Here is a 26274-nt window from a genome sequence, read left to right as displayed (position 1 = left end):
CTTTGTGAGTAGCTTGCATGTCGAATGCGTCTCATTTTGGGATTTGCCTTCCAGGAAGGAACAGGGCCATCGTAAAGAAAAAGAAACTCTCCCATCCCATCCAAGACAAGGATGCTACTGATGGTCCCTGAGAGAAGTCTAGAAGAATCAATAGGGTTGGGGTCTTTTTATCCATCCCCTAGCCCAGGTCATCCACCACAGCAGTTTGGGTCCCCTACCCAGTCTGCAAGCCATATTGGAATTGATCCAAATTATCCCCAATTGCATCCAAGGAATCCTGTTGCTGGCTAGAAGGTGAACATACCTTGTGATCTCAGAAGACTAGGCCTCATGGCAAGCACCCCACCTTTTTGCCAGTTTCAGATATAAACACATGCCTTCTATATGGCAATTAAGCAGGTGTGTTTTGATGGAATCCATATTAAATCTCTCCCACCCCCAACACTTGCAGTTCAAAATGTCACTGGCCAAGGGACTCTTTTCTGCCACCAAATAATAATAATAATAATAATAATAATAATAATAAGAAGAAGTAGCAGCAGCAGCAGCAAAAACCACCTCAATAAAATGACCATATACTTTAGGGGTCAGCAAACTTTTTCAGCAGGGAGCCGGTCCACTATCCTTCAGACCTTGTGGGGGGCCGGACTATATAATAAATAATAATGAACGAATTCCTATGCCCCACAAATAACCCAGAGAGGCATTTTAAATAAAAGAACACATTCTACTCATGTAAAAACATGCTGATTCCTGGATCATCCACAGGGCAGATTTAGAAGGTGCCTTAGTTTGCCTAGCCATGCTTTACAGTTTAGAGCATCAGCCTCAAGTTTAAGTAATTTAGATTCTGGGAAACTATAAGCAGCCTGCCTGCCCACCCTGTGACCTGTTTGCTTCAGTCAACATAGTTATCTGGTGCCAGATGGGCAGAACTTCATCTTTGGTTCACATAGATTTCTTTCCCCAGGCTTGCAGCAGCCCAGTTGCTTCCTCATGGCTTCCTTGCAGCGGGGCCGTTTATAAGAAATGGAAACAGCTCAAGAGCTCACTCGTCTGAGGGAGGGAGGGAGGGAGGAGGAAGTATAAATAACCCTGTGCTTTGACTCTCGTTGCTGGAGCAGCTGGATGCATTTTGCGCTGACTCACCCACTGGCAGGGATTCAGATTCTAGTGGAAGGCACAAATGCATACCTCACACGGCCCAGCATTTGCTAAGGCAAATCGATAAGCCAGAGAAGCTGAAATTCTCCTCAGCTGATGGTGGTGGTTCAGTTCCTCCCCACCCTTTCTTTCTTCTCATGTTTCGTAGGTTTATATTTTAGTACTATGACTGGGGGGCGGGGGCGGGAATTGACTAGTAGGGCTTGTCTTTGTGGGTGGTATTCCAATAAGCTTTACTCACCATAGGCCCAGTGGCGTAGCGTGGGTTGTCAGTGCCCGGGGCAAGGCAAGTAATTTGCGCCCCCTAACCCGTGGATTTGCGCCCCCTAACCTGTGGATTTGCGCCCCCAACCCTAACCCCCAGATGTTGCGCCCGGTGCGGCCAGCCCCCCTGCACCCCCACGCTACGCCACTGCATAGGCCCATTGAAATGAATTAACACGATTACGTTAGGGCCATTGTTTTCAATATGTCTCCTCAGAGTAAAATTTAGGGTAGTTGAATGCCACACCCTGTCTCTTAAGCCATGCTCTCCAACATCATAGGAACATAGGAAGCTCTCTAATACTGAGCCAGATTGTTGGTCCATGTAGCTCAGTGTTGTCTCTACTAGAAGTGGTTGTCCAGGGTTTTAGGCAGGGACATTTTCCCAGTTCCACCTGGAGATGACAGAGATGGCTTTCTTTCTGCATGTACATCTTGCAGGGCAGATGTGCTATCTCTGAGCTATGGTCCTGCCCCATACCCCTCCATCAAGAACAGTGGAGGCCTCTGCATGTATGGAGAGAAAAGCTAGGAAAATAGTATAATAATAATAATAATAATAATAATAATAATAATAATAATAATTACAGAAATATTGGATTTAGAGGGTTGGGACAATGTTTTCAATTGGCACGGGTACTTAGGACATGATAAAGTAAAATCACATAAGGCATTCCTAAATTGTATGATGTTTGGGAGAGAAACAAACCTTTAATGGTTATGAGAACACCTTGGTGGCTCTCACCCATGGAATTGATAGCAGTCCACAAGAAAAACATGAGTAATGACTGGTCAACCTATAGGGATTTGGTAGAGGGAATAAGCAATTGCCCAAAATTTAAGAATTTTGAAGAAATTAAAAAGCCAGGATTAACTTGGTTAGAATTTCATCAACTGAAGGCCGTCTTTGAAAAAGATAAAAGATGGAAGGGTTTTGATAACAAAATATCAGATCTGGAGAAAGATATCTTATATAACAATCAAAAAACTTTATCCAAAATATATAGGTTATTGATAAATTGGCAATTGAAAGATGAAGAAATTAAGGACGTGATGAGAAAATGGGACCAGGACTTAGGTCAAGTGATCAAACTCGATAAATGGAAAGAACTATGGATAAAAATATAAAATTTACAGCTTGCTATTTAATAAGAGAAAACCTTATGAAAAACCATATGACCCCTGTAAAACTGGCAAACGTTAATAAAACCCATAATAATAAGTGTTGGAGGTGTAAAAACCAAGTTGGAACCTTCTACCACATGTGGTGGGCATGCCCAGAGATTAAAAAATTCTGGGGCATGACCTATGAGGAATTAAAGAAACTATTAGATACTACATTTTGTAAAAAACCCGAAGCATTTCTTCTGGGAATTCTGACAGACAATCTCCCCAAAGGAAATATAAGACTTTTTCTCTATGCTACGTCAGCAGCAAGAATATTGGTGGCTAAAGATTGGAAGGAGGAGCACATACCCACCAAAGAGTAATAGTAGTGCAAGCTGTGGGAGTACTTGGAACTTGCGAAGCTGACAGATATAATAAGAGACAAGTCAAATAAGACAGTTAAGAAAGAATGGGAGTACCTAAATAAATATTTGATAAGTCAAGGTTCAGAAGTGAAGACCTGGTTGTGTCTAGAATAACTGCAAAAGTAAAAACACTCCCTGATACCAAGATGAGGGATGCACTGAAATACAGATAAGTTACCGGTAGTTTCAATTAGGAATAATGAACTGTTGTGAGACTGACGGAAGCCCAAAGAATGAAAGAACAAAAAAATGAAATAATGAAATATTTAAGAAACGTCAGTTTATTTGGAAAATGGATGACATGGAAGGGGTAATTGTTTAAAATATATGTGTTTGATCTGTAAAGTATTACCGTAGTTTAATAATGAATGACTTAATGTCATTTAATTTATGATTATTTTTTTATTAAGATTTAACTGTATCAGTTTATGTTATTTATTTATGTTTCTGTTTTTCTTTTTTCTTTTCATTTTCTCTTTTCTTCTTTCTTTGTAACCTTTCTTAATTTCCTTTTTGATTTGTACATATTTGCATTAAAATTTTATAATAATAATAATAATAATAATAATAATAATAATAATAATAATAATAATTTGTTTATTAATACCCTGCGCAGTTGGCTGGGTTTTCCCAGCCACTCTGTGTGGCTCCCAGCAGAATAGTAAAAGCATGATAAAACATCAAACATTGAAAACTTCCCTGCCTTCAGAGGTCTTCTAAAAGTCAGGTGGTTCTTTATTTCCTTGACATCTGAAGTGAAGCTGTTCCACAGGGAGGGTACCACTACCGAGAAGGCCCTCTGCAGCATAAATTCTCAGGGCAGACTAACACTTGTGAAACTTAGGCTGTGTACACAGATGAGCGGGGTATAAATAAATTATTATTATTATTATTATTAAAGGTAAAGGGACCCCTGACCATTAGGTCCAGTCGTGACCGACTCTGGGGTTGCGGCGCTCATCTCGCTTTATTGGCCGAGGGAGCCGGCATACAGCTTCAGGGTCATGTGGCCAGCATGACTAAGCCACTTTTGGTGAACCAGAGCAGTGCACGAAAATGCCATTTACCTTCCCACCAGAGCGGTACCTATTTATCTACTTGCACTTTGATGTGCTTTCAAACTGCTAGGTTGGCAGGAGCAGGGACTGAGGAACAGGAGCTCACCCCATCAAGGGGATTTGAACTGCCGACCTTCTGATCGGCAAGTTAAACCACAGAGCCATCCGCGTCTCTTATTATTATTATTATTATTATTATTATTATTATTATTATTATTATTATTATTATTGAATCAATAGAGATGGAATACTTGCTTTCCATCCACACACACTCTCTAGATTTGCTTTTTTTTTTTTGCCCCTGAGAAGCACTTCCTGAGAAACGGTTTCCATTCTGAAAATAAAAGCTCATTGCAGGTTGGTTCTGCATTAACCCACAGTGTGTCCATTTGAAAACAGATGTAGGCAGTCCTGGCAAAGGGGTGGGTGTGTAGCCACATCTGCCCAGTGGTGCTGTTGGTGGCATATACCAAGAGCACTACCATCATTTTCTTCTTCTTTCCCCCGGGACATGTGCAGGAAGGAAGAGGTGTGGCTAACTCAGTCAAGGAGAAAGTAACCACAGTCACCCTTGTGGACTGTAGAATCTGCAATCAATCTAGATTGAAAGAAGCATGTCATGGATAAACATGAGCAATTTTGGATTGAGAAAAACAATATTTTTGTGGTACAAACATATTAGTGTGTATGCTATCCAAGTTGGGGTTCTTTTGCACGTGTATATATATTGTTGTTTAGTCGTTTAGGCATTTAGTCGTGTCCGACTCTTCGTGACCCCATGGACCAGAGAACGCCAGGCACTCCTGTCTTCCACTGCCTCCCGCAGTTTGGTCAAACTCATGTTTGTAGCTTTGAGAACACTATCCAACCATCTCGTCCTCTGTCGTCCCCTTCTCCTTGTGCCCTCCATCTTTCCCAGCATCAGGGTCTTTTCCAAGGGAGTCTTCTCTTCTCATGAGGTGGTCAAAGTATTGGAGCCTCAGCTTCAGGATCTGTCCTTCCAGTGAGCACTCAGGGCTGATTTCCTTCAGAATGGATAGGTTTGATCTTCTTGCAGTCCGTGGGACTCTCAAGAGTCTCCTCCAGCACCATAATTCAAAAGCATCAATTCTTCAGTGACCAGCCTACTTTGTGGTCCAGCTCTCACTTCCGTACTTCACGACTGGGAAAACCATGGCTTTTACTATACAGACCTTTGTTGGCAAGGTGATGTGTCTGCTTTGTTTTGTTTTGTTTGCTTTTTTTGCTTTATGTATACAGTGGTACCTCAGGTTACATACGCTTCAGGTTACAGACTCCGCTAACCCAGAAATAGTGCTTCAGGTTAAGAACTTTGCTTCAGGATGAGAACAGAAATCAGGCTCAGGTGGCACGGCAGCAGGAGGCCCCATTAGCTTAAGTGGTGCTTCAAGTTAAGAATAGTTTCAGGTTAAGTACGGCCCTCCAGAACGAATTAAGTACTTAGCCTGAGGTACCCCTGTATATATTAGAGTTTCATAACTCTAGTGGAGGGATAGAGGGCACCTGCAAGGGAGAACTGGTAGGCCGGAACAGATGCTTAATGCTGTGCCTTACATTTTGCCCATGCAAATGCCCTTTTCAATGTTTTTAAGCTACTTTTCTCCCCCAAATCAGATAGTCAAGGAGACAAAACGTGGTGGCACCACCTGGCAAGGGATCATGACTTTGATCTTGAGGGGCTGGGCACTTTTGCACTTTATCTGCACACCAAATGCCATTTCTATCCCCGCTGAGCACACACAAGTTTCCCTATTGCCTTTCCCACCCTACCTCTGCACAAGTGCTTCCTTTCTCCATCCTTCCCTGTTCTTTCTTTGTGACTCTGTCATTTTCAGCAGCCCTAGAATAGAGTAAATTGGTTAGGCTCCCCAGAGATGTACCAGTGTGGTTAGAGACATACAGTGGTACCTCAGGTTACATACGCTTCAGGTTACAGACTCCGCTAACCCAGAAATAGTGCTTCAGGTTAAGAACTTTGCTTCAGGATAAGAACAGAAATTGGGCTCCGGCGGCGCAGCAGCAGCAGGAGGCCCCATTAGCTAAAGTGGTGCTTCAGGTTAAGAACAGTTTCAGGTTAAGAACAGACCTCCGGAACAAATTAAGTTCTTAACCTGAGGTACCACTGTACATAATTTGAAGGGTGAGGGATGTTTTGTTCAGACATCACAATCTTCTCTAAGGGTTATATCAAGGGGAAACCCACTCTTCCAATTTGCAGCCGTAACTGGCAGTGCGTAATGCTGATTGGCTGACTCCCTGTGACACCATGAAGTCACTTGTCTCACCCTCTTTCAAAGCAGTTTACGGAAAACTATTAAAATGTTATAAGTGTTGCGGAATTAAAAATAATAATAAGAAGAAACAAAAGGAGAGCCAACTAGGAGCAAATAATCTACAGCACATATAGCAGACACAGTCACAGTGTCTATAGTCTGGATCTGCCTGGATTTTCCAGCCATCTTTATTTATCTGTCTTGACAGTTCCCCAGCACCATACTATGAAGGAACTGCTGTGTAACTTCCTTAGAAGCTGGGGTCTGAATAAATGTCCTCCTTTATTTATTTTATTATTTATTTATTTGGCTAATTTATATAGGCTGCTTTTTGAATTATGGTGCTGGAGGAGACTCTTGAGAGTCCCACGGACAGCAAGAAGATCAAACCTCGCCATTCTGAAGGAAATCAGCCCTGAGTGCTCACTGGAAGGACAGATCCTGAAGCTGAGGCTCCAACACTTTGGCCACCTCATGAGAAGAAAAGTCTCCCTTGGAAAGACCCTGATGTTCTAGTGTATATAAAAAAACCATAACGAAACATTAAATACAGTGGTACCTCTGGTTGCGAACGGGATCTGTTCCGGAGGCCCATTCGCATCATGAGCAGAACGCAACCCGCGTCTGCGTGTCTGCGCATGCATGGGTTGTGATTCGCCGCTTCTGTGCATGACATCATTCTGAGCGTCTGCACATGTGTGAGCGGCGAAACCCAGAAGTAACCTGTTCCGTTACTTCCGGGTCGCCACGGGATGCACCCTGAAAAGATGTAACCTGAACTGAACGTAACAAGAGGTATGACTGTACTTTTTAAGAAGCTTCCCTGTACAGGATTGCCTTCAGATGACTTGGGGGTTGGATAACTCCATACCCTCCAACATTTTGCCAATGAAAATAGGACCATCCTAACAAAAAGTGGAACATTCCAGGATCAAATCAGAGACTGGGATGGCTTCTCTAAATCAGGGACGTCTGTGGGAAATAGGGACACTTGGAGGGTCTGGTTTTAGAGAGGTGTGCATGGGGGGGGTTCAAGAGAAAGAGAGACCTAATTAATTAATCAGCTGTAATTAATATGTAAATGTATCCCATTCTATCTTTCTGTTTGCTGTGGAGAGGCGACTATATTCATACTACAGTACTTCTGTATGGATGAATTTTGCACTGGGACATAACAAGTCAGCAATGGAAGTGTTTACTCTCAAAATCAGTGTTTTCCTTCCTCTTTTGTTTTCATTTTTTTATTGAAAAATGACTCAGGGTAGCATTAAATATGCTCCCACCCTGGGTGAGATAATATAAATTCAAAGGAGATTGGATCAATCCTCATTCATCACCAGAGGCTTTTTCTACTCTTCACAGTTCAGCTCAATGACATAGTGGGAAAATGGTAGAGTAGAAGGCATTCAAGTACATTCTGAAGCCTTTGGGGCTGCTTCTTTCGATATTCAGAGATGGTGGGGTTTGGGGAGATGGATGGTCAGGCTGGATTTGGGCCTTGGAAGCAGACTAGAAAACCCTGGTCTTGCCATTTGTTTTCTGACAAGGTTTTATGACTATGGGAAGATAACTGGGTCTCAAACAAAAAGCAGAATAAATACAGTGTCTGGGGCTCTGTAAATATTAGTAGCTTAAAACACAGGTTTGCTTTTCCCTGCTGCGTTTTAAGTTGCATTTGCACATTACTGTACACACCATTGGCAGGGGTGCCTCCACCCAATGCACATTTCCTGTTCCTTTCCTGAAGCTGCACTTGCACGGTCATCTGCACATGTGCAACAGCTATCTCAAGACACCTCAGCTTAACTAACTGTGAAGTGAATGGGGCTTATGTTTTGAGATTGGAAGCAGGGGCGAACGAAGGTGTCATGACACCTGGGGCAGGGTGTCGCTACGTAGGGCGCATGTGCAGCATCACTACGTACGAAGCATGTGCTGTACATAGCAACACCACACATGGACTGTACATAGTGGTTTGCCACCGCCGGCGCTCCAACGCCATACGGACAGTGCTGGGATCCTCTGCTCACAGCTGTAGCGGCGACGGAGAGATCCCGGCACCGTCTGTACGGCGCTGGAGCGGCAGCACCGTCAAACCGCTATGTACAGCACATGCGCAGTGTCGCTACATATGACACATGCGTGTGACGCTGCACATGCGCTGTACATAGCGGTTTGCCACCGGTGCTGGGGTCCTCTGCTCACAGCTGCAGCCGGGAATGGAGGATTCTCCACATGCGACTGTGGCGGTGCGATGGCTGCTCACGCCGCAAGCCCCCGTGGGGTGCCTTCTTGTCACCCCCTGCAGGCATGGCACCCAGGGCAAACGGTCCCCCGTTGTGATGCCACTGGTTGGAAGGGAGCTGGTTTGAGTAGGAGTGCATCAAAGTATTTCAAGTATTTCTCAAGAAACTACATGATAGATACAGATTTGTGGCTAATGTCGTGTATACACAGCTTCAGGAATCAGCAGTGGGAGTGCACTGAAGACCAAAGTGAAGGGTCATAATGTGTACACAGCCAAGGGCTGGCCCAGGACATTTTGTCACTTGAGGTAAAGCAAAACAAACAACAACAAAACGCCACCCCCTCTGCCGTCACCCCTGCCTCTTCCGTCACCACCCCCAGCTGTTTCTTTTCTTTTTTATAATTTTCTTTTCATTTTTCATTTTTCATTTTCATTCATTACATACATCTCAAATTCTTAACATTACTCTACATTTACTTCCTCCCTCCCCTCCTAGGCTTCCCCCAACTTCCACTTCTGGTTTGTTTGTCCTTTCACCCACTTTGCTGCCTCCTAACAGAAAACGTTATTAATAACATAGCATCAAACCTAAAAACATAAAAGTGAAAGTAAATACACCATAATAGTTCTCCATCTTCTAAACATTTTCTAATGTACTAAGAGTGTGAATGTTTATTTAAATCCTGCCATCAAGTCTATCAACTTTCTTTGTTTCTGCAAGCATAATATAAATGGTTCCCATTCTTTTTCAAAGTCGCTGTTGTCTTTTTCTCTTAGTCTGTCTGTAATTTTTGCCAGTTACCACCCCCAACTGTTTCCACTGCCCCTCACCTATCTGCTCTGCTGCTGCCTGAGGCAGCCTGGGAAATCCAGGCTAGAGAGGAGCTGGTGCGGGGGGTGTGTGTGCATGGTGGTGGTGGCAACAGAGGAAGAAGTGGCTGACAAGTGCAGGAGGTGATGAGCATTGCACTCCTCAGGTATCTCTGGCTTGCCAGCTGAAGTGACTGCCTCACCAAGCCTCATGGTTTTGAACCGCCAACCTTCTGATCGGCTGTGGTTTAACCCACGGCACCACCCACAGGCTCGCACACTTTTAAAATTATTATTCAGTGTAAGATATCCACTTGTATGGCTGCAATTCATAAAATGTGTGCCACTGCAGAACAGCTAATGTGACATTAAAATTAATAAAGCAAATACCAAAAGGCTCATAGCAGCCCAAAGAGTATGCTCTGTATGAGTACGTTCTGCACGATTCATACGCTGGCCTTTCATCCTTGCCATCAGCCTCTGCTGGAGTTGGGCAACTCGACGCTGAGCCATCTGTGCATGGCGAACCATCCTCTGATCCAGTTAGTCCCTCTCCATGCAGAGACTGGTTAGGTCAACAGGGTCAGGTTTCTGATGGCTTGTAATGCTTCCTATAACTATGGATTAACTTATTGTGAAACCCAAATTCTTCTATTTACCTCTAACCCCCCCCCCCCATATTTTGCACTTAGACATTTGGGAGGGTAAGAGGAGTGGGGAAATCCAGAAAATGTTGGAGGGAGGGTGATTTGGGGACACAAACGGGGAGGTGAATTCAGGTTGGCTCGGAAATGAATATCTGAGCTACATCCTCATGTTTTTTCGGAAGTAGAATAATAGAAATGTTGGGCCGTTCCAGTAAGAATTCTCAACAAGTGTTTTCCATAGTGTTTTCCCCTATTTTCCCTAACATAACGTCACAATGTATGGTTGCATAAGTTTTGTTTAAACTAAAGCAAAAGCTCTGGAGAACTGTGATTTAAACAAAACTTGATACATTGCCTAGTTCATCTTGCTTTCTTCTTACTCTTGCAAAAAACCACAACCCTCCACTGCAATCTATCCATTTAACTGACTAACCTTTGTTCTTTATGACATTGTCTGTTGCTGTACACCTGTATTGAAGCTACTGCATGGAACTGTACTAAAAGCTGGTAGTCTTTAAATTAATAAAAATTGTGCTCTAAAAAAAGGGGAAGGAATATTGGGCCAGATTCACCTGGCTCTGTTAGTGGAAGCCCAGCACTTTCCTGTTGGGTTGGAATAACGACAGACGAGTAGTAGGTGTCATGTGAGAGGCGTCTCTCGAGCAAGTCCCGAGGAGACTCTTTTATTGAATATTACAACATTGCCACAAAGCTGGGCTTCCACTAACAGAGCCAGGTGAATCTGAAGTTGATGGGCATTGCTATTCAAAGGGTGTCTGTGTGCTGTGATCGATTATGCAGGGCGGGGCTTACCTGGGGGAAGGAATATTGGGCCAGATTCACCTGGCTCTGTTAGTGGAAGCCCAGCTTTGTGTGCAAAGGGGTTGTGCAATGGGGTTTTTCCCAATTTCCTCCCACCATGCCCCCCCAATTTGGTTCAGGCTGGGGGGAATTGGGAGAGCCCTTGGAACAGCGCACAGGGGAACAAAAGAGATAATTTCATCTGGCAAGGCAAGATGCTTGCACAGTCACCTTAGCACAACATTGAATTCTTCCATATGTGACAACCCTTCACACATTTGAACATGGCTATACATCAGATCATTGTAGTCTCTTCTCTAAGCTAATGTGCCCAGTTCCTTTTACCTTTCTCACAGGACTGGGAGCTGAGAGACCAAACTTGTGAAGCAGGGAGCCTCCTGCACTCATGGAGAGGCCTTGCGCATTTTAGGAGTGGGGCTTTCAAATTTCAGCAGTGCCCTGTGCAATGCTAAAATTCCATGCCCCCCCTCGTTCTACAGCATTGCTTTGGGGGCTTTTGTAGTGCAGTGTCCAGTGCAACCACACCAGTTGCAGCACCCTAAAACCAGCTCTGGATTTTGGGTCCAAGCGTAGTCATTCTTGCAGCCCCTCGTTGGCTGCTGAGCTAACTCCCGCTCAAAATGCCTGAAGAGGGTTCTTCTCGCTCCCACAGGAGGCAGTGCCAGTCAGCTCCTTAGAGGGACCATTGACCATAAGGCTTTCAGTGGCTACTGGACATGCTGGCTATCTCCATAGCTGGAGACCAGTGACACTTCTAAAGTACCAGTTGCTTGAGACCCCAGGAGGGGAGAATACTCTTGTGTTTGGGTCCTGCTTGTGGGTTTTCCATGGGCATCTGTTCGGCCACCATGCATAGGAGCCAACTCCCTTTGGGGTCAGTTCCCCACAAAGTTTTTTTTATTAAAAAAAAAGTGAGGCAACACCCACGGGCCTGAAACCGTGGGAGGCAATTGGGGGAGCTTAGCCCAGCACTTCCAACGCATTGGTTGATGGAACTGCTGGGCTAAGCTGGATCAAGTCCCCACAAAGTTGATGGGCATTGCTATTCAAAGGGTGTCTGTGTGCTGTGATCGATTATGCAGGGCGGGGCTTACCTGATGTCCCCCCCCCCAATATTTTATTCAGGTTGATTCCTCTGTCACTGTGAGAACAGGATGCTGGACTAGGTAGACTGCAAAATTATAGCATAATATAAGGTAAAGGGACCCCTGGCCATTAGGTCCAGTCGTGGCCGACTCTGGGGTTGCGGCGCTCATCTTGCATTATTGGCCGAGGGAGCCGGTGTACAGCTTCTAGGTCATGTGGCCAGCATGACGAAGCCGCTTCTGGCGAACCAGAGCAGCACACGGAAACGCTGTTTACCTTCCCGCCAAAGCAGTACCTATTTATCTACTTGCACTTTGACGTGCTTTCAAACTGCTAGATTGGCAGGAGCAGGGACCAAGCAACGGGAGCTCACCCCGTTGTGGGGATTCGAACCGCCGACCTTCTGATTGGCAAGTACTAGGCTCTGTGGTTTAACCCACAGCGCCACCCGTGTCCCATAATGTAATGTAATGTAATGTAATGTAATGTAATGTAATGTAATCCGTAAGAGTCCTGTTCCTTCCGTTGTCACCTGTTGGGCAATGTGTCAGGCTGGGGTTTGGGGCTGGCAGGGCTTTTCCAGAGTCCCAAAAGTGGTCAAAAGATTCTTAAGCAGCGTGTGTGTGTGTGTGATGTGTGCGCGTGTCCGTCCCAGCAAAATAGCTGGCGGCTGCCGGCCGGGGAACGGGGCGTGGGGGGAGGAATGGAAGCAGGACTTCCCCTCGCTCTAGCACTACAAGCGGCTGATTTCCCCGAAATGATGCTCCGCCGGCAGCATACTCCCTTCCGCGCTCTGATTGGTCGCGGCGCGGGCTCCCCGCCGTTGATTGGGCGCGGCGCGCGCTCCTGTCCCTTGCCCGGGGATTCCCGAGGGCTGGACGCATACATACAGGCGCTCCTGGTCCAGCGGCTGCAGAAGCCGCGGTTCTCTCGCCAAGGAAGGAGCTCGTTCGCGCAGCAGAGGAGCGCTCGCCAGATCCTCCCGGGACAAGAGTAGGAAGGTGGGTTGCAGCTCAGCTCCTATCAGAGAGATCTCAGGGGACTGGCTCGCTTAGTTAAGGGTGCACAGGACCGCCGCTCCAGGTTTGCAGTCCTACGGCTGCACACTAGCTTGGGAAGCCCAGAGGCAGGACTTCTGCACCGACCGTGCTTCCCCGCTCTCCGCACGAGATCGGTCGGCTGCACGGGGGGAACTTTCTCGTCTTCTATCGGGGAGCGGGGGCGCCGCGTGGGGATCGAGGAAGCGGGCGGATGGGGCGCCTCAAGTACCGCTGAGATCGCTGCAAGCCGCTTTTTCAGACAAGCGTGTCCTCAGTTTCCTGGAGATCAAAGGCGGAGGAAGGCTGCAGGCAGCAGCCGGGCTAAGTTTAGCCGAGCAAGCGGGGAGTTTAATGAGTAACTTTTTTTTTTTTTTTACCATCCTGTGTGAATGATCCTGCAAAAGTCAAGTGCCGCTGTTTTCATTCAGAGCCAGTAGTTTAGCTGCCTTTGCAGGCTGATGGGGTAAACGCGGGGTGGGGTAACAGCGGGGCGCCCGCTAGGCTTCTACCTGCAAAACCAGCAACGCATCTGGAGGCGCCTTGAGGTCAGCCAGATCTCATGGTGAAACAAGGCAATCAACGGAAGGCAGGAGAGAAAATCCGGATGCAGAGCGCGCACGGAATCTAGTCCAGTGCTCGCAAGATCCAGGCCACGTGGGCGTGGCTCCTTCCTGACTAGGATGATTCTGGCTGTAGTGAAATGTTGTTTTTAATTGCATCAATAATCGTTTCTTTAGCTAGGGTGCAAAAAGTTAATAGGCCAGCTTTTTTTTTTAATGTAGTGTTTCCCAGGGGAAATTTGCTAGCAACATGAGGGATAGTACTGGGTGGTGTTAGTTATTTTGTTGTTATACCAGGAAGTAAAGTTTGTAAAAAAGAGAGAGAGAAGGGAGGGGAAAGAACAAAACAGTATTTAGCTGCTTTGACACCCTCCCTCAATGTGAAGAGGGATTGGCAGAAAAGATAACCGGAATTTTGGGACGGGCTGCAGGTCTTCAGGACTAGGAAGCAACAGGTACAGAAAATTTTCTCCGTCTCTGAAGAAAATCTGCTGAAGGAAGTGGAACTTAATTTTTCTGATTTTAACCAAAAAAAAAGTTAGAAATTCTCCTCTAAATATTAATTATTATCGAGTTCGGAGCAAAGGAAGGGCAACATCATATCCCAAACTTTAAAAGAAGAAACGCACTGCTCACTCCTAGGCATGTTTGCTGGTAAACTCAGGGGAGTTCCTTATACAAGAAAGCTTATGTAAGATTTACAGCCCAAATGTGTTCCGGAAACTCTAAAACAACAACAAATGAATGGCAAAACAAACCCAATGCAGTGAGGATATATTTTTTGCTTCATATATATATATATATATATATATATATATATATACACACACCGTATTTTTCGCTCTATAACACGCACCCGACCATAACACGCACGTAGTTTTTAGAGGAGGAAAATCCGTAGGCATCCCACCCGTAGGCATTCCCTCCATAACACGCACAGACATTTCCCCTTACTTTCTAGGAGGAAAAAAGTGAGTGTTATGGTGCAAAAAATACGGTATATATATATGCGCAGAAGTGTCCTTACTTCACTTGGTGGAATACAGGAGCCATGGAGGTTAGTGTAACACATGTATTATACTTGGCAGCAAGCAATCAGGAAGGCAGCCAGAACAAAATTCCTCTGAATAAGAACGATATCCGCTTGTAGGATATGTGGAATTGGCACTTAGCTCTGTGGAGCACAGGGCAGCTCTTCTCGGGCCTTTTGTCTTAATTTTGAAGGGCTGTAATCGCTATGTTGAATACAGAAGCTTGTTCCTCTTAAACTAGCTAGTGGAGCAGCAGGCCATCCCTAGGGAGCAGGAGACCTTCTGGGACTCTTTAGAGACCTTTCTGATGAAGGGCGTAAACAGTGAAATCTGGAACTTCCTTAGAAACTCTACATTGTTACAAGGTCTGTTGGTCCCTCTGGCCCCAATCCAGAGGAGTACATGTAGGAAATTGGCAAGGCTTGTGTTGACTGGTGCCAAGTGGCAACTCTCCCCAATGTATCGCCTGCTGCCTTATAAACATTCCCCTGAGTTTATAATATGTGAAACAGCCTTTCCTTCTCCTTAATAGCTGCGGTTAAGTCCCATAAATGGAACTGAAGCAGTTAATTGTGCTCATTCCCTCTTCCTGAATCTTTAATCTGAATGTAAGCTCCATTGAATTGAATGGGATTTGCTTCCAAATCTGTTTGTGTGCAAAATGCTTTACAGTTCTTCACCCCTTTCCCACAGTACGTCTACGGGGAAGGTTGCTGCAGCTTATTTGACTTTATTATGGTGGAACACCCATTATATGCAGTGCCTTAGCCCTTTGGTTGTTTCCAAATATGTCTTGCCCTTTCTAGTACTACTGTGTCAGGATTATGTTGAGGTAAGTGGCGGCTGTCGCCTCTGGAGGTGATTTCTGCTGCTTTTCTTAAACGGCCTTTAACCAAAAGACAACACTGACTCATACAATCATGCTGCCTTCACGGACGCAGTTTGGTTAAAGTAACCCACACTGCCACTTTTCACAACTGTGGAATGGACAGGGCAGTTCACAAACTAGAGTGTGTCCAGTGGCGATGAACAGAGGACAGTGTTTTTAAATTGTATTGCAAGGGATACTAGATCCCCCTAGGAAACCTAGCATGGGATTCTTCCAAGAAAAGATCAGTAATGGCGGAGAAGCCTCCATGTGATTCAGTTTACCCACAACTACCAGTCTTCCTTTGCTCTTTGTACGGTTCTTTTGTAGTCACAGCTGCATTTACGCAGAGCAGCAATGAGGCCCAAGAGGCCTGATCCGTGTATTTCATGACTGGACTGAACTACATGTGTATGTACAAGAACATACTCCACAATTCTCTGCTGCGCATAGGAGTCTTGTGGCGGAAACGTGATGTGGAAAAGCATTCTCTGAAGTTAGAAAGCTTGAAAACTGTTGGGAGGGTATGGTGGTTAAAGCCATTTTCCGCTGTTTGTCCACAGCATCTAGGAATTGGAGACATGTTGCCTGCAACTACAAAGGTTGCATTCCTAACTTTTGTAGCTTATTAATATCGACAGAGCCAACCTTCACAATTTGTCTAGTCTTTGCACACACACAAAAAGCCATGGCGGTGACATGTGAAAGTTGGTTGTGTAGATAGTGAAGAAGTACAAGTTTCAGTGGTTCCAGTGTTTCGGGAGGCAGGGAAAGAATGAGGGGGAAATTTCTTTCTGTACATGGAATGGGTTAGTCTTCTCCATGTACTCCACCTTCCTTAGTCAGCTTTTTCTGCACAAAAAGGCTTCAGGTTCTCCAGAATTTCTTCTTTGCCCAATGTATGTAGAATCTATCGATCAGATGTGCTAATGAGCATATCCAGTCCTTTCAGTTAACAGTGCCATGGATAAATTTTCTGTCCTTCAGAGCACAAAAGGATTTTCTTACAGTAACAAATGTTTGCTCAAAATAGAGTAATGATTCCTTGAGTGTGCAATGATTACTTGGTTTGAAAGGACCAAGAAACAGCAAGCAATATGGTCATCTTAAGTCACATTACACATTAGCTGCCAGCATTCAGTTTTAACTGCAGAAAAATAATAATCTCTTGCTCATTTGTCTGAAGCATGGCACAGTTAACAAAACCAATTTGCCTGCCCAGTCGAACAGGGAAACAATTCTTGGAAGGCTACAGTGGCTACAGTTCCGCAGTGAATATTTGAGATGGTTGTGACCACAGGATAGAACTCCCATATGATTGTAAGAAGTTGTGTTGAATAAAAGCATACTTAATTTATTAGGGCCGTGGTTCCAAGGAACCTGGGTCTTATCCAGGGTCCCACAGTGAGAAGAGCAGTAATGGCAGATTGTCCACTGCTTCCGATCTTCCTTACGGAGATGGAGGCCACCCTTTCAGTTCTAGCCGGGAAATGATAACCCCGGCAACAGGCCTGACTGGTGCCTTCTGTGAACAAAGTGTGCAGCCTAGACATGTCCTAACATCCTTGGCAGTTCATTGGGGATCTGCTGCAGACAGCGGCTTGAGAATTCTATAGCAGAGATGTTGATAGGAGAGAAGTTTGAAAACCATTCCTTCAGAGTTGCCAGACGCCAGCAGATAATATGCAGCACGTTATGACCTTCACTTAATTTGACACAGGCAGCAAAGTGGGTGGTATTCAACAATTTTGCTCAGAGTGGAGCCATTGCAGATAACAAGCGAGCTCCGCTAATTCCAGCAGTTTCCAAGCATTTACCAACAGCATTTTGGACAAATCCAACCCTGAAGTGAAAGCTTTACTGCTCCTGAGATGGCAACACTACCTGAAGGCAGACTCTCTACCTATTTCTAAATTACTCTGGTATGTCCTTAGATACCACCTTCGGTCAATATGCAACTGGCATTCTGCATTCTGCATGGGTTGAGCTAGCAAAGTCAAGATGAGCATTTTAGTTAGTGTCTTGCAAGATTGGGGCTGGGGGTTGGAGGAATTATTCTGGAACACTGGGGAACTGAAAACCCATGTGGTTTTAATGACAGGGGTGTTGGGCTTAGAAAGAGAAAATTCAGGTTGAAATCCCTCCCCTCAGCCATGAAGATGTCTGGATTGCCTTTGACCAGTCCCTGAACCTATTCATTAAGGGGAATAAAATAATATAACCCCTAGTTCCTATGCTATAACTAAGAATACATTTACAGCATTATTATTCCTGATTCCACTTTGCTTTCCCTCTGTTGTTAACCCTATGTTTTAAATTGTAAATTCCTAGGGGCAGGGGTTCTATCTTCCTCCTCTTCTTCTTCTTCTTAATTAACCATAGTTACGTCGGTACATCAAAGACTATTTATAGTCTGTAGATCAAACTCATTAAAATAAAAATTCCAACAAAGAAGTATATATCTTCATAAATTTAACTTCCCGATCTTCTCAACATCTTTTCACTCTAATAAACCTATTACCTAAACTTATCAGTAAAATCATGATAAAATATTAATATGCAGCTATGTGTATATATATCTATTTAACCCATTTAACATTTATTTGCAGAGCTTATTCAAAAGTTGCTACTGAATTCAGATTGCACCACTTATTTTTAAAGTAACTCTTTAGAGGTTCCCAGGGGCAGGGGTCTATATCATGTCTTCTTGCATTCTATAAAAGACCGATTTGTATAAAACACAGATCTCTTATAAGTCTGAATTGTGTGAAAACATATCAATTCTAGTAAAATTCTATGAATAGCAGGCATTTGGCCCTTCAGAATTTTGAGTCTTCTTCTAACCTCAAATTATTTTTCCTTCAGATCCAATATGCCACAAACAAGAATGCGCATGAGGCCTTGGATGGAATTGCAGATTAATTCCAATAAAATTCCTGGACTCCAATGGATCAATAAGGTATGGGTTTCTTTTTCATGTTTCCTCTGACTTTAAAAATATTAGCCTTCTGTATTTTTTTGCTTTTAAGTCCAGAAGCAAATTTCAGAAAAATAAAGAGCGCTCAGCAGCTGATTGTCTTTGACAGTAGTAAATGTTGCTGAGAATTCCATATCTAGGAAAATGAAATTATCCAATGCTCAAGTGACATAAGTTATCATCCTAAGAGTTCTATCCCACTAAGTCATACTTAGAGTAGACCCAAAGCTATTGTAAGTCCATAGACTTCTATAGCTCTACAGTGAGTCTAAGTCGGATACAACCCTAACAATTTAATGGTATCAAGCCTAAAAAGTTGGGAGGAACTTGGCATGCAAACCTAATTAAAAGTGATACTGTATAAACCTCACCTCAGTCAATGAGTTGCTGTAGCTGAGATTTAATGCTGATTCTTACTTTCATACTCATTAATAAAAGAAAATAAATGCTAAACCCTCTTGAGATGTGTAAGATCACCAAGCCGGTAGGGTTCTCTGTGGTTAGCATCCCCAGAACACTGTATGGAACAAAATCATACATCAGAGTCTGTTGTACATGTTGTTGTTATGTCGTATTGTAGAGAAACTGCACAGGCAGGCAGAGAAATACCAGTCAAATTGCAATACTTTCAGTTCCTTTGACTTCTTGGGTTGTTCTTGATACTGTTTTCCATATGTAATTCAGGCACGCCCACTAAAATCTGTACTGTTGAATTGTAGGATGAAAAGTTGTTCCAGATCCCATGGAAACACGCGGCCAAGCATGGCTGGGAGCTGGAAAAGGACGCCTGCCTTTTCAGAAACTGGGCCATTCATACTGGTATGGGCCATTGTCAGGGCAATTTGCTTTCTACAGTGTCCTTCGCGTAGGCACAAGTGAGGCCAGTACCATTACATTTCTGGGGAGAGTGTATTTACATCAGCAAAAGAGGTATCTACTTTAAGCCCTGCCTCTCCCCCCCGGGTCACATGAATGCTTGCAGCCCCTGGGTAGGCTAGACAAGCCTCCTAAAAGAGGCACAAGCGCCAGACTCATTAGCCAAGTGTGGCGGACATTGTTTGGTTTGTTTCTTTTTAGGATGTAGTTATGATTATTGTTACCAACTGCATTCATGTATATTTCACTGTTGCAAATGGCCTTGAGGCTTTTTTTGGTAGAAAGCAACAAACAATATTATTATTAAAGTTTTATCAGCCGCCCGATAAACAAGAGCTCTTTAGGCAAAGGAAAAAGTAAAAACAAAGTAAAAATCACAGTTGTAAAGATATGGGCTGACTCTCCAGCTATCCACAAACAAAAAGAAGTATGTACAATAACATTTGCTTGTGTTCGAGTTACTTTGAATCACACAGGCTGAAATGTATCCGTATTTACTTATTTTTTAGATGAGTCAGTATTGAGCACCTGCATATGATGGTTGAGTTTTTAGGCTGAGAGTGCCTGGATTGGGGCCTTAGTGGCTATATCTGGATTAGGTTACTCAATGCAGATTTATGTTGTCATTATATAGGGAGGTACAAACCAGGCGATAAAGAACCTGACCCTAAAACCTGGAAGGCAAATTTCCGTTGCGCCATGAATTCATTGCCTGATATTGAAGAGGTGAAGGACAAAAGCATCAGCAAAGGTTCCAGTGCTGTCCGGGTCTACAGGATGTTGGAACCCTCAGCAAAGTCACCAAAGAAAGGTATGTTTGCAAGTCATTGAGTGAGAGGGACCATTTCCAAAACAGAATACATATTCACTGAGAATAAGGCTATGTCTTGTCTTTAGTATCACAGACTGCTTGGCTCTGAATACCCACCATGGGAAAGGGCTTGTGGGTTTCCCCACAGGTATCTGATTGGCCACTGTAGACAAAAGATGCTGAACTAGAAGAGAATTTGATCTGATTTATCAAGGCACTTCTTATGTTCATAAAGTTGGTTTTCCGAATGCCATAAAAACTCACTCTTGGCAAAAGAAGGGAACTCAGTACAGAAGGTGTTTACCAGGCAAGGTCTTGTGGCCTCCATGACAAGGTCATCACATGTTTGCTTTTATGGTCTGTGAAATTCTACAAAAAATAATGGGGAATCTTTGTTAGGGATAGAGCCTACAAAGCATACATGAGAATACCACAAATGAGTCACGTATTTTAAGTTACTTTGTACCATAAAATTGATGACACCTGAATTTGTTGGTACTGTCCATGTTCTCTGCAGCTTCTCTTTCTTTCTCATAAATGCATTTCATTGTATTAAATCTGTACACTTTTGTTTTTCGTTTGCAGAGAAGAAATCAAAGTCCCTGAAAATCAAGAATGCAAGAAAGGTATGTATTTACCCTTTATCGTCAAGCAAGTGAAACATTCACATGGAACTCAAGGCCTGTGGATAACTTGATCCTAACCTAGAATGGGACAGAGTTCATATTCAGGGAACTTCCAAAATACTTCTGACAGAGTTCACACCTTCCTTCTGCCATCACCACTCAAGCTTTGGCTTTCTAGGATTGCAACCCAGGAGCTTCCACAAAATAAAACAGATAATTCCATGAACCAAAACCTAGAAGCTTCCACAAAATGAAATGGATAATTCCATGAAACCAACCAAAACTAGTCTTAGAAAAGCACTGACAGGTTGCTTGTGCCAAAGTCTTTTGCATGTGTAGTGAACTTGGGAAATCTTGGTATGTTAAACGCTGGTTCATACAGATGTGAGGCATTGTGGGAGAGATAAAATTGTGGCCTTCCAGGGAGTGGGTATATGGTCTCTTTAAATGTAAAACTCCCTGTCTCTAGAAGTGTGAGTCAATTACATCTTGACTCTATGCAGGATGAGATGTTATCTGATTTACAGACTCTGGCACAGCTGGGGGCCTGAGTGTGGATTGGGTTGTAAAAAGGCACAGGAGGCTATCAAGTAATTTCCAGTTTAGGAGCCTGGTAGGTATAAGAGAAGCCTGGGAATGGAGGAAGAGCCTTTTGACCTAGAAGCTTCCACAAAATGAGATGGATAATTCCATGAAACCAGCCAAAACTAGTCTCAAAAGCGAAGCACTGGCAGGTTGCTTGTGCCAAAGTCTTCTGCATGGAAGACCCATTTTAAAGGGATGCTTATGGCTAAAATTAGATTTAAAAAAATTCATGGGTCATCTGTACTTGAGATATGGATACCCCAGATTGGTTTAAGTGATGCTTTCAGTACACACACACACACACACACACACACACACACACCTTGATAAAAGAGGTCTTTGTTTTCTGCAGTCAGTGGACGATTTCAAGACAGAAGAGACAGTTAGTGCAACAAACAGCATTCAGCTGCCGGACGACCACAGTAGCTATGTGCTTCCCAGCTACCAACCAGAGAAAATGGAAGTGGGGAGCACATTAGGAGGTGAGCTACAACTTGAGTCATCTGTTTCTGTGGTTTGCACATGATGTTCCTATTACCCCAAATGAAACAAGATGAAGCCTTAAAACACACACCCCAACATACTCCCAAGTGGTTGCTATTTGCCAGAGAAGATGGGTCATGGGTGGTCAAGTTTCCTGCTATTTATTTATTTATTTAGAGTGCCTATATCCTGCTTTAATATCCCCAAGAGAGGTTCTCATTGTGACTTACCAAAGTGTCTCAAAAGAAAAGGACATGGATAAAGTGGGATTACTTATTTATTTATATCCTCTCCCCCCCCCCCCAGTTTGCTTGGAATGAAACTGTTTTCAACTATTTGGTGCAATCTTAGGAAAGAACCTCCTTCATAAGGATTCTGACGTAGTTTGTATGATTTTTTTTCCAGATCTCTCCTCATGTAACTTAAACCCTACTGATTGGGGATGTTCGCTGGAGCATCAGTTGCCGGACAGCACAAACGACTTGTATACATTTCAAGTGTCGCCCATCACATCCTCCTCTGATGGTTGGTGTTTCATTGTTCATAAGTGTTGGGGCAGCTGATTGATCAGAACTGTGCTAACAGAAAGAACCCCAAATAACAGGATGGCAGGATTTATGTAACCTGGAAAGGGAATGATTCTTGTGCTAGCTACAATAGTGTAAATCCTACAGAAGCCAATAAAGTTGCTTGTGTAAATAAATGGTCAGTTTTATATTGTTTGGGTCATGCGACTAGAAGTTATGGTTGGCGGTAGAAGATAGGAAAACACTTGTAATAAAAAATTAGTCTGCAAAAACTATTGAGTTTCATTGAGTGCCCTTTTTTCCTCCCTCTTCTTCCTACAGGAACCGATGAGGATGAAGATAAATTTGCATCGGGTAACTTGTATCAGGTAAGACGATCTTTCCTTTTCTGAAAGGCGCACACTGGAGTAAGGTGTTTTGCAGTCAGCACCCCTTCCTGCTGAAGCCCCCAGAGGAGGTGTTGCTTGTCAGAGTAGCTGAGTTGACATAAGGCACCTTCAGAGGGTCATATGAAGGCCCTGAGGTGAAGAGCCATAGCTTTGCATGCAGAAGGTCTCAGGCTTAATCCCTAGCATCTCCAGGTAAGGCTGGAAGAGAGCCCTGCTTGAAATCCCAGACAGCTGCTGTCAGGGCAAACAATAAGGAACTAGATGAATCAATGGTGTGACCCAGTATAAGGCAGCTTCCTATGCTTCTAAGGGCTTTACTCTTGCTTGGGCTAAACCATCACTAAGCTGTGACCACAGAAATCTGAGCTTGGACCTACTCTCTGAGCCCTAAGTCAAGCATGCTTGTGGGGAGTTCAGCTGCCATAGGTGAGCATCCCATTGCTGCTCCTGCAGACCAAGGAGCTGAAAGTCCTTTGTGGGATGAAAGAGAGGCTGCATGAGCAGGAACATTCCCATATCCCGAGAGAGGCTCTGCAGCTGCTTCTCTGTTAGGGGGAATGAGCTGGCATTACAGATGAGTAAAAAGAGAGCACGCTTCCTGGGGTTTTTGTAATGTTACGTGTCTGAACTTGGCACAAGCGGTCAGTGCATCATTCCATTCATTGAATTAGAGGTGCAGAATAAGAAATGTGTTTGTGTCCACTGACCTTTTCCATTTGGCCTGACCAAACGGAGGTCACAAACGTTCACACCAACAAAAATTTGCTGAATTACTAGTTACAGTATAACTTAATTGATTTGAAAAATGGACGACAGTGGCTGTTGAACTTGACCGAATACCGATATGGACAGGTGATTTAAAGTATTCCCCCCATTTGTCTCCTAGGAGCTACTGTCATCCACTTGGCAGCCAACCAGTGTTGGTGGGAAAGGTTTCCTGATCAATGAGACTGGCATGTCAAGTTTATTCTTTGACTTCAGCTTTCAGGAACAAGATGCTGCCATTGATACAACAAATGCAGGTATAAATGCTTTCCGTTTTACATTCAGAATACAGCCAAAGGCAGGAAAAATAATCTAGTTAACAGCTCAACTCACCAAGTGTGCACCCAGTGAATGCCCTTATGCCTCAACAGTGAGGATGCTAGGTCCAAACTGTGACATTTATTCATTTACATTTCTTTCCTATCTTGTCCTAAGGACAGGTGGCACATACAGCCATGTATGCTGTTTTATCCATATGTTAGGCATGGATGGCGGCGCCGAATTGTGAAGCTGCCATCCAGACACTGGGGCATCACTGCTGCATACTAGACAGGGCTGAGGCAAGGTGGCAGCAGGGTCAGGCCATGTAGTTTCAGCAGCGGGACCGCGGCTGCCAAGTCAGTGGAACCTCTGGCACAGCTGCGCAGCCCTGACTAGGTTGCTGGCTGCCCTGCCCCAACCCCATTCAAGGAAGCGCAGCCATGGTGCCGATGTCGGGAGGGTGCAACTCCACCCCACCACAAGCACCTCTATGACTTTAATCCTCCAAACAACCTTCAGGAAAGAGAGCGATTAGTCAGCAGTTTTGAGGCTAAGCAGTGAGTTCAGTCCACATGCGCAGGTCTCTAGACATTAATGGCACTATGCTCGGTTTGTGCTTTTTGAGCATTTGTGTATGCATGTCATCCAGTCGCCCAGTGATGAATATGTGTGTGTGAACCCGCTTCTTGCATTTGCAGCCACCAGACTGTGTGCTGGACACAAAATGCATCTTACGCAAAATAGCCCAAATACAGTACAGAAGCCTTCAATCCGCGGGCTGTTCTCTTCTCTCAAGGGCTATCTGGGGCAGCCTTTGTATACTCAAGATATGGCATCTTGGTGCTGTTAAGTGATGCTCAGGGCAATGAAAGAATGTGGGGATACCACACCATTGATTCTGGAGGTTCCTAATTGGAACCTCTAATTTTCAAAACCACCAGAGCTCTGCAAAAATCTGCTTTTTCAGAGTACATATGGGTCATATAAATTGCCCATCTTCACATTATCATATCATGTTCTGGACCTAAGATGCATAAGCACATTCAATTGAGCTATTCTGTTGATTTATTTTAATGATGGCTTTGCCTAAAATCATGCTGCAGTCCTATACTGCAGTCCTTGTAGTAAATCTATTGAACTAGCATAGAGAGCTTGCGCTGCACTAGCTCCCTTGATATGACCTCTGGGTTTATTAGTGAGCAGTGATTAATTATAGACCTATGTTAGGTTTGTGAGGGTGGGGTGGTGGAGACTATAGCTCTTGGGATAAAATTAATAAAATAATAATAATAATGCTTTGCACTCACCCTATCCCCAATTAAATTGTGTACAATTTTTCCTTGTTTCTGCAGACATGAAAACCAGCTTGGATTTCACATTGGAGTCCCTTAGACCAAGTTTGCCCACCATACCTTGTAGCATGTAAAGCTGTTTTTTGTTTTTGTTTTTTAACCACTAAGGCTGCGCAGTTTTATTTCTTTTGTCATCTGTGAAACTGAACCTAATGGGAAGCGTTGCTGATACTCTTTTCAATGTTTAGACCCGTAAGTCAAATTCAAGAGTACAGCATCTGCAGATGAGCAAAGATCTCTTTGTGGTAGAACTACATCCCACTCAGTTGCTTGCCTGTATCATGAGCCAATTAAGTCATTATTGCTGCTTTCCCACCTTCATTTGTTCCTACGTTAAATATGATCAGGGCTCAAAGTACTTTAACATGCAATATGCATGAAAAGGTGCTTCGCACCTTTAACAAAATGGCAGATATTTTAATCGCACCCATAGCTTATGCTTGTCATCACTGCATACATCTGGAAGACTGGTGAGGCAATTACTGACCGAAGACGTTTAGTACAAGTTTGTGCTTTTGCATTCAACCAAACATTTCCATGGGGATGTCCCTTTTTGTGATCGGAAGTCTCAGATGTGGGCCTCAGTTTTGTAAATATGTTTCACTCAATAATATGTGAAAATCAGATACACATATAGTTCTGTGTACTAGGCATTTCTGAATTTTACTCATAGGACATTTTAGTGGTTTCCTGACAACATATTTCAGTTTATTGTCATCAGTTTTTCAGATGGGCACTATGTTCCACTCTGAAATATCTTAGATTCTGTTTATTTATATGGTGCCATTATCAAGAATCATCTGAATGGCTATTGCTGAGAGTCAACAGAAGTTTCAGTAAAGCGTATACTTATGGAGCTACAAGATAAAGTGTTGGTCTCCACAAATCATCAAATCACCAAGTTGCAGCCTTAGTAGTTTTGTCCCTGTACATAGTTTTTGTATATAAAAGGTTTACAATTATTTTAATTAAAAAAATGTATATTTTGTTTCTTGTTTTATTTCATGTTGGAGGTGCCCAAATGGGGAACATTTTAAAAAAATATGTATTTATTATTTTTATTGAATTCTTACAACATATTACAACACAGACAAACATATTTTCTGGTTTGCCTTGATTAGGGCTGTACACCAGATTCAGCTGAATGTGAAACTAAATTGGGTACCGTAAATTTGCATGGATCTTGGCTTTGGCTTAA

At 43.7% G+C, this 26274-nt stretch overlaps 1 protein-coding gene across 1 annotated transcript; it reads left to right on the top strand.

Annotated features, from left to right (window-relative positions):
* The first annotated feature begins 12769 nt into the window (after window positions 1–12769).
* On the top strand, window positions 12770–26060 carry IRF1 (interferon regulatory factor 1). The gene is made up of 10 exons (XM_081185715.1): window positions 12770–12926; window positions 18290–18383; window positions 19121–19220; window positions 19912–20088; window positions 20674–20714; window positions 21652–21781; window positions 22188–22307; window positions 22631–22677; window positions 23585–23720; window positions 25077–26060. Exons 2-10 carry the CDS (start codon window positions 18297–18299, stop codon window positions 25148–25150), a joined length of 912 nt encoding a protein of 303 aa, XP_081041841.1. The 5' UTR covers window positions 12770–12926; window positions 18290–18296; the 3' UTR covers window positions 25151–26060.
* Window positions 26061–26274: the final 214 nt, after the last annotated feature.

This window comes from Podarcis bocagei (assembly GCF_964188305.1).
Source record: "Podarcis bocagei genome assembly, chromosome: 2".
In the NCBI taxonomy this organism is placed as follows: domain Eukaryota; kingdom Metazoa; phylum Chordata; class Lepidosauria; order Squamata; family Lacertidae; genus Podarcis; species Podarcis bocagei.
Note: the sequence above shows the minus strand (reverse complement) of the source record. Positions and strands in the feature narration are given on the sequence as shown.

What these genes read in the sequence shown, in the direction of transcription:
- IRF1 (XM_081185715.1), top strand. Translation starts at nt 18,297, where the DNA reads ATGCCACAAACAAGAATGCGCATGAGGCCTTGGATGGAATTGCAGATT. An exon ending in AAACTGGGCCATTCATACTG is followed by an intron (nt 19,221 to 19,911) that starts GTATGGGCCATT and finishes GTCATTATATAG; the next exon opens with GGAGGTACAAACCAGGCGAT. An exon ending in CATCACATCCTCCTCTGATG is followed by an intron (nt 22,308 to 22,630) that starts GTTGGTGTTTCA and finishes TTCTTCCTACAG; the next exon opens with GAACCGATGAGGATGAAGAT.